Raw genomic sequence first — 9050 nt, 5'->3', positions numbered from 1 at the left:
ATCAGCACAGATTGTGAAGCAGCTGTTTTAGAAGAATGGGAACTGCAGCACTGTATTTGAAAAAAAAAAAAAAAGTAAACTTTATAATTCAGTGTGTGTGTGTGTGTGTGTGTGTGTGTGTGTGTGTGTGTGCGCGCGCACGCGCGCGCGTGTGTGTGTGCGTGTGAGTGTGTGTACGTGTGTGTAAACAATCTGTAAAAAATCTGTAAAAGTCAAAAATAAAAGTTTAGCTTTCAATTTGATATTTTGTGGCAACTAGGAAATGTTTCCATTTATTCTTTTAACACATTGACTGATGCTTATATCTGGATGTTACAATTTAGAATTAAATGCACAGTTATTTATTATATAGATGTATAAAACACGAGAAAATTCAGATTTGCCTACATTATAAGGAGCACGTTTCCCCTCAAGAATAGTAAAACATGAACTCGTCCACAGTGTTGAACATAACGGTCCTCACGAGGAAAACGGCTCAAAAATGCGCTGATGAAAATTAAACAGATTTATGTGCTAATAAAATCTAGAAGCTCAGACACTTTATACGAGTGTTATGGGGCATAATATATCATGAGCCTAAAATAAATAAATAAAAATGCAGAGAAAAACAAATGTTTTCTGTAATATTATCTGTTCTGTCAAAGTTATATCACTGTATTGTGACAGTGACACTCCTGACATCTCCTGTTTTAATTGGAGCGCGTTTGTTCTGTTTTATTATTAATAATAGAGCCCAGTCTTTCTGCAATTGAGTCCTCCTCGCCTCATCCTTCACCCTGACACTGAGGCTCGTAAATGAGACATCAGCCTCACTTTTGCCGTGTGCTGCAGAGGGGCGGAGCTTGTGATTCACACCCAGCGATGAGAGATGTGAGGGGAGAGCGCGCGCGTGAGTCTGCAGGAAAAACAGTGCTGTCAGCCAGCGCGAGCGAGATGCTGCTGACGCCCATGTGAAGACTTCCGTTGGGCTTGAGTGAGAAATGCAATTCTCAAATCACCGACCATCCCAAACAGTCGTGTATATAGCCTACCTCTTTATCTTCACGAACACCTAGCGAGCAAACCAAAAAGAGACGGAAATAATGCAAGCATATATCTAGTTCAGTATAGTATGCGTAGCCTTTCTGTTCCAGAACACACAAACACACGAGCGCTTATCTTGTAGTACTATCTTTCTTACATTCTCGTTTGTTAGCTCCGGTAATCGAGCTGTGTTGTGTCTCTGGCGCTGACTCAGCATCTCTGCAGCCCGCTGTTGGCTCGTAGCCTGGGCTGAAGCATCCCAAAAGCATGACTGTGCAATTTTATAAACGGTAAAAAGCAACTTTGTTGGGCCTTACAATTACATTCGAGCGTCTAGTGTTCCACTGCGGCAGGCGATTCCCTATCACGAAATCAACAGGACATGAAACGGATAAGATTGCTACTAGAGATGATGCACAACATACTATACATATTCTATAATATTATAGGCAATTCTATTTATTCTGTCTATTTAAGCTATTTTAAGCACTTTTGTAAAGCACTTTTTAATGCTTATTATGCATGTAACTGAATAATAAGCTGCATATCAATTCAGACACTACATGGAATAGGCTATTTGTACTTAAAAAGTTATTAATGCATGCTTATTTATTTATACATACTGTAAAATGTTGCTGCAATTAGTTATAGCAACTTAACATTTGTTGACATAACTTAAATATCCATCTTAACTTAACAAAACTAGATGTATGTATGTATATATATATATATATATATATATATATATATATATATATATATATATATATATATATATATATATATATATATATATATATATATATATTTACATTTATGGCTCCATTACCAAAGAACATAAATCTGGATGTGAGCATCACTGTCAATAGCAAGCTACTTTCCTCTCCTGATTGTCAGATTTACATTTTTTATTGATTATCTATAATTTCTATTGATCAAGTTCTTCTGCTTTCTCGTAACCTCTGACATGTGTGTATTTCCCATCATGCCTTACTGCTGCCAGTATGTGTACTGATTTTACTTATCATGGCTATTATCTGGTTATTCAAGTGCATGGTAAACAGTTTTATCTGGTTAGCCTTATCCTTATCACAACACTATAAATATCATAACATCTTCGAGATTTCCACCCTACTAAACTTCTTCATTGACATTAGTATTCAAGATGTGTTTTGATCTTCTGGGACCTTCCTTATGAAGAAGATGTAATTATTATTTTAGGAAGGCTATATACATTGGAGTAAAAAGATTCCCATGTGATCTGTAAAATGAATTCGAAAACTTCTTATAACCTTGGTACTTTGCTGCATTATTGAACCTTCCTGACAACAGAGGTCAAATCCCCAATGCATCAGCTCATGCTGACGCTGATTGCCTGCTTTGTCTTGGCATGTGCACAGATTCAAGAGTGCCAGTGCCAAGTAAAACAAAAGGTTTTAAGTAATAAGTTAAAGATGTAAATGTTAATATAAATAAATCCCAGGTTATAGATATAACTGTACATTGCTTTTTATCAAACTCTTGTAAAAACCTTTTGGTCTGTCTTTAATGGTATTTTAACCTTGATGAACTGCAGTATATACTGGCATTTATTAATCAGTATATTCATATAAGCTATTTTAAACAAAATTTGCATAATTCTTGTATATTTGTGCATTCAGTATTATGACTGCACAATAATCCTGACTACATGGAATATTTGTACTTAAAAAAAATATTTGTCACTCATTAATTTTTAAACTAAAAACTGAAAAATTTCTTAAAAACTGTGATCAGATAAAGCATCTAAAATTACATATCATATACAAAAAAAAAAGTTTCATGGGTAAGGTTTTTTTTTTTGTGTGTAGTTCAGCCTGTGATAAGTATCTGTTATATACACTGTAGAAATTGCATTTTATTTGTATTGCCCTGCATGTGCCATAAACCTGACTTTGCTTATGTTTTCATGCATAAAAATAATAAAGATATTTATAATGAACCCAAAGCAAAATTCATGTTTATTGGCAAAGAAAGTTTGCACAAGGAATTAAATTTTGTGGTTTGCTCCAAATGACAGAATCGGGCTAAAGGCAAAATATATGTATTTCTTTTCATTGAATATTGATGGAGCAAATAAATTATTTTTTACTCAAAGCAGCATTTTAAAATCATTTAAGAGAATGTTTCTTGAGCAGCATATCAGAATGATTTTAAAGGATCATGTGACAGTGAAGACTGGAGTAATGATGCTGAAAATTCAGCTTTGCATCACAGGAAATACTTATATATTCAAATAGAAAAGAGCTCTTTTAATTCACAATATTACTTCCAACTTCCAAAACCTTATAAAATCGTAATGCAAACGTTCGACATATATAATACACGTGCTTAATCTTGAGTGCAACTTTTATGATCATATAAAGTCATGAGCTGCAATAGGATAAGTGATTTATCAAACTAAACAAACACGTGATGCATGAGAGTGCACTGCACCTTTTGAACAATTTTAAAAGATTTAGACTATTTGGGGGCATTGGGGTGAATTGCTGAACATCCAAACGTCCCAAAGTCCTCCTTCAGTCTTCATCGATTTTCCAAGGGGGGGTGCTGCTCCTGCCTCGCTGACTAAGTAAGCCGGCGTATAAATACAGCAGGAAAAACGCAGCAATGCCCACACCACCCATTCACCATTCACCATAGACATGATAGGGACCCGCAGAAGAGCTCTGGAAACACGGACTATCCGGCCGCAGTCCACCAATATGCGCTCCTGGACTAAAAGCAGTCCTCTGCCTTTCAAAAGATCCACAAATGTGGCCGCATCAAGGGTTGCGTTCAGCCACGCCGTGCTCCCGTCTCCGGAAGGGTTCGAGTTGAGCGCGGCGCTCAGTGGAGATCCGGTGCGCAGTAACGAGAAGGAGCAGCTCCAGGGGCTCAACGACCGCTTCGCCAGCTACATTGACAAGGTTCGCTTCCTCGAGGAGCAAAACAAGCAGCTGGAGGCTGAGATCCAAGCGCTAAAGCAGCAGAACTTGTCACAGTCCCTGCAAAGCGACGCGTACGACCGCGAGCTCCAAGACCTGCGCAGCGCCCTGGAGCAGCTCCACAAGGAGAAGGCGCAGATGCTGCTCGACACAGACCACATGGATGAGGATCTGCAGCGGCTCCGAGAGCGCTACGAAGATGAAGCCAGGCTCCGAGAGCACATCGAGTCAGCGATCCGGGGAATGAAGAAAGACAAAGACGGCTCGCATCTGATGAAACTGGAGCTGGAAAGGAAAGTTCAGGCGCTCGTGGAAGAAATGGACTTCTTGCGGCAGAACCACGAGGAGGAGATCAGCGAGCTTCTGGCTCAGCTTCAAGCCGCGCAGGTGCCGGTGATGGAGATGAGGGACCTCCAGACGACCGACATCACCTCTGCGCTCCGGGAGATCCGCGCGCAGCTGGACGGGCTCTCCTCCAAGAACCTCCAGCAGGCTGAAGACGTGTTCAAGTGCCGCTACGCCATGCTGACGGACGCCGCGGATCACAACAAGGATGCTATAAAGTCCATACGGGACGAGATCGCAGACTACCGCCGTCAGATCCAAGCCAAGAACATTGAGCTGGAGGCTCTTCGTGGCACCAAAGATTCATTGGAAAGGCAGCTGCATGATGTCGAAGACCGCCACAACAACGACGTTGCTAGTTATCAGGTTAGTTTATAAAAAAGTGAATATATAAGTTTAACTTAAAAATATGAACTGTATAAATATTAAACTAATGAATAAATGAAATAAAATATATAATTATTATGTATTTTATGCATAGTTTTTATTAAAATTAAAAATAATAATGAATCATAAAATAAATATATTTAAATTCCAAATCATTCAAATGTGCTCTCTTTGTTTAATTATTTTTATGATTAAATCCTGCACTAGTAGTTATAGTATAAGTATGAACACTGTGCAGTTGACGGACAAGCAGCTTGAAATAATGATTTCGGACACGTTTATGCATTTTTCATGATATGAGGATAATGTTTTGTTCTTAGGGTGTATTTAAAGGCACATGGCTGTTCTGTAAAACATAGAATGGCCCAAAAATGCTGCATACGAGGTTTTGAAACGCAGCCATTATTTCACAGGTGGTTTGCGCACTGCGTGCGTGATCATGCGTAACGAGCAGTGCGCATAAATCCGTTTTAACCAGCGCTGCAGGATTTCACTTCAGTTGCCTGCTGGGTTCATTTGAGCCAGATCAGTCATAATTTATTAAACAAGTCATAAAACGGATGTAGGGTGCTACATTGGATACAAAGAAAGCATTTACACCCAAAATGAGAACTTTTAGAAATGTGGTTATTAAAAATGGTTTAACAAAAATGTACAGATTATTTTAGTCATGAATGAAGTGAATTGCATCTGCTTCAACAGGAAATGATTCACCAACTGGAAAATGATCTGAAGGGAACAAAATGGGAAATGACTCGTCATCTTCGAGAATACCAGGATCTGCTTAATGTCAAGATGGCACTGGATGCTGAAATAGCAGCTTACAGGTAGAGTTGTGCACCTTGTTGTTTTGTTGCATGTCATTCATTTAATTAATGACAATTTTCTCACTCAAATGCAGGAAACTGCTGGAGGGTGAGGAGACACGCTTCCATGCGGTCTCTGGGAGTATTCCAAGCCATGCTTTTGCTTACAGCCAGCCTAAAATCTCGAAAGTCAAACATAAAATAGTGGAGGAGATCATTGAGGAGACCAAAGGAGAGAGCGACCTCGATGATGATCTGGCAGAGGTGGCTAAAGAAGTGGCGGAAGAAGCTGGTGAGGGTGAAGAGGAGGAAAAGGAGGAAGAAATTGTCACTGCCCATGAGGCCAAAGTGAGTTCTGCTGCTCCTGAGGGCGAAGAAGAGGAAGAGGCAGAAGGAGGAGAAGAGGAAGAAGCAGCAGAAGAGGGAGAAGCAGCAGAAGAGGGAGAAGCTACTGAGGAGGAAGAGAAAGAAGAGGAAGCAGAAGAAGGTGAGGAGGAAGAGAAAGAAGAGGAAGCAGAAGAAGGTGAGGAGGAAGAGGAGCAACAAGTGGAAGTGATTGAGGAGACAGAACTGTCCGGTGATAAATCTCCAACAGGAAGTGAAGGAAAGAAAGAGGAGGAGGAGGAGGAGGGTGAAGAACAAGAGGCAGAAAGTAAAGAAGAAACCAAAGAGGAGGAGGAGAAAGAAGAAGCTGAGGAAAAAGATGATGAAAAAGAGGAGACCAAATCCGAAGGAGACGAAGAGAAGAAAGACGAATCTGGAGGAGAGGAAACGAAGGCTGATTCAGAGAAGAGTGACAAAAAAAGTGATTCAGAAGAAGAGCAGAAGAAATCACCAGAAAAGGAGAAACCAGAAAGCCCAGTAGAAGAAAAGCGGCAAGAAAAAGAAGAAGTTGTTCCCAACGGAGAGCAGACGAGCCCGGCCAAAGAAGAAGCCAGTCCGAAAGAAGAGCTCCAAACCAGAATAGTGGAAACCATCACCAATGGAGACAAGGAGAGCAAACCTGACACAGAGAAAGAGAAGAAACCAGAGGAAGAGTCTCAGGAGAAAAAGAAAGTCACCAAAAAAGAGGAGAAAGTCAGTCCCCAAGCAAAGAAGGAAATCAAAGGAAAAGACTGATGGAAATTACTTGGACAGGGAATTAGATTTAATCAATTGTTAGAAATAATTCTATTTGATGCAAATGTCATTTGATGCAGCTAGCATAATAATTGCATGCCTGTTAATGATTGACTTGCATGTGTGGTCTGGAGGGATGTACTGAACCATGCTGAGCCCACGCGTCTGAAACAGTAACTATAGTGCGTTTGAATTCAAGTACAAGTACATTTATGCTGCTAATGACTTTAACGATAAGAGAAGTACTTCAGCGGTGGTTTGGCAACAATGGTGCTACAATATCATGATTCGCAGGTGCACTTTGAGCTGAATCTCCATTTCATTATTTCAAATGATATGTCTTTCTAATATACTTCTTGCCTTAAGATATAATGCACTGACTCAATGATAAGACTCGGTTTGCTAACATGAAACACAACAGCTGTTAACAATAATACTGTGAAAGCTAAAGGTGCTGCTCTTTGCAATATCACCACAATCAATAAAAGCTCAAGTCCATACAATACTCCTAGTGTGTATGAATTTATACTGTGCTGTTTCGAAATTTGGGGTTGATTTTTGTAAAGAGATATGCCTCTTATGCTCATCAAGGCTGAGTTTATTTAATCACAAATACAGTAAAATGCAGTTTAAAGTCAATGTTTAAATTTGAATATTTTTTTAAATGTAATTTATTCCTGTGATACAAAGCTGAATTTTCAGCATCATTACTCCAGTCTTCAGAGTCACATGATTCTAGTTATAACTAAAACAATTACAAAAACAATTCAATTTCTTTAAATAAAATAAATGTAAAATATATATATATTAACAAGCTATTCAGCTATTGCCAAGGCAACATTTCTTATTAATTAATTTGAACTTATTTGTCTATAAATAAAATAAAAATAAAAAATATGAAAAACTATGTAGACATTCATTGAAAAAAACCTAATAAGTGCCATTTACTTCCAGATTTTTTAAATGAAATAAAAAAATGCATTTATTTTAATTTAAATTTCTAACATTATAAATGTCTTAATTGTCACGTGTTATCAATTGAATGCATCCTCGCTGAATAAAAGTATTAATTATACTGAATAAAAAAACAAATAGCACAAAGAATATCACAAAAATCAACATAATCTTAATCCTTAACATTTATATTGTATCACACAAAGTTACCTGCAACCCACAATTCACAATATTGCATGTCTTACTGCTTTCATAAAATGCTTCACAAATAATAAAAATATTAAGGTTACAGTTTTCTTTAAAAAAGGTTTCCATAAGAAAATAAAGGCTTTGATATGTAAACTAAGAGTAATAGTTGGCAATAAAACCTTCCATTTTTCTATATGGGCAAATATATACCAAACTAATTTCACAAATTTTTCATTACAGCATGTACATTTATCACATTTTTCTTCTCAAACGAGATCACTCTCTATCCCTCTCCATTAGTGTTACTAGACTGAAGTGTGTAGCTCTCAATTAGGATAATGGAGAACATGTGCTGCAATGGCTTATTAGCTTGAGGCAAGAGCTCTGGATCATCAGGTAACTGAATTTGTCGCTGAGGGGGCAGTAATTGGATTTGCAAACTTAAAAACACTAATTCTGCAATGCAAACGTTAAATCAATACAGATTTGTGCTGATCACCGGGTCTGGCTTGGGATCACAACTGGGGTTACTGCATTTGGCTGACACTTATAGTGCACAATGGTGATAGCTCATGGTTGAACTGTAATAGGGTCGTTCAGACTTACAACTTTCAGGGGAACGGGGGGATCAAAATCTGTGCTTTCTGTGGATTCTGCTCTGTGCTGTTGTTCAAGTGCTGAATGTGCACAAAATTGTCACATGGCACCACTCTAGTGAATCACTCCAACAGAGCTCTGAGGTTTCTTGCATTATATTGATTGCAGCTGTCATGAATAAATAATCAATGCACAGCGTTGTACTAGAGTTGATGGCTGCAAACTAGCAGTATATATATTGTGTGCAGTATATGCACATTTTCTGTATGCATTAAATTCATGGATTACCTCAAATGCATATCAATCAACAAAGTTCACTGTGTGGGATACTGTATCCCACAATGCATTGTGTTCAACCTTTCATTTCCGCAATTACGAATGAATTTGCAGTAATAGTTCCATCCAAGAGGTAGATGAGTTTGTTTCTTCACTGGAACATTTTTGGAGAAATTTAGCATTGCATCACTTGCTCACCAGTAAGCCTTCTGGCCAAAAACCAGTCCATAATCCACAATAACACATCCTCCAGTGAAAAAACCCACCCCCTGTTGTCCTTTCACATTAAAATCCAGAATTTCTCTCCTGATTCAAACAAAATGGCTTTTTCACTGGAGAAAGCAATATCATGGAGAGAGGAACACCTTAACCATGGATTTGTTTTATT

The 9050-nt window shown here is 38.3% G+C and overlaps 1 protein-coding gene across 1 annotated transcript; it reads left to right on the top strand.

The window, feature by feature from the left end:
* The first annotated feature begins 3555 nt into the window (after nucleotides 1–3555).
* nefmb (neurofilament medium chain b) lies at nucleotides 3556–7149 on the top strand. The gene is made up of 3 exons (XM_052604916.1): nucleotides 3556–4700; nucleotides 5424–5548; nucleotides 5623–7149. Exons 1-3 carry the CDS (start codon nucleotides 3708–3710, stop codon nucleotides 6644–6646), a joined length of 2142 nt encoding a protein of 713 aa, XP_052460876.1. The 5' UTR covers nucleotides 3556–3707; the 3' UTR covers nucleotides 6647–7149.
* The last annotated feature ends 1901 nt before the right edge of the window (nucleotides 7150–9050 follow it).

This window comes from Carassius gibelio, chromosome A8 (assembly GCF_023724105.1).
Source record: "Carassius gibelio isolate Cgi1373 ecotype wild population from Czech Republic chromosome A8, carGib1.2-hapl.c, whole genome shotgun sequence".
Taxonomy (NCBI): Eukaryota; Metazoa; Chordata; class Actinopteri; order Cypriniformes; family Cyprinidae; genus Carassius; species Carassius gibelio.
The sequence above is the reverse complement of the archived record's forward strand: the minus strand, read 5'-3'. Positions and strand labels throughout refer to the sequence as shown.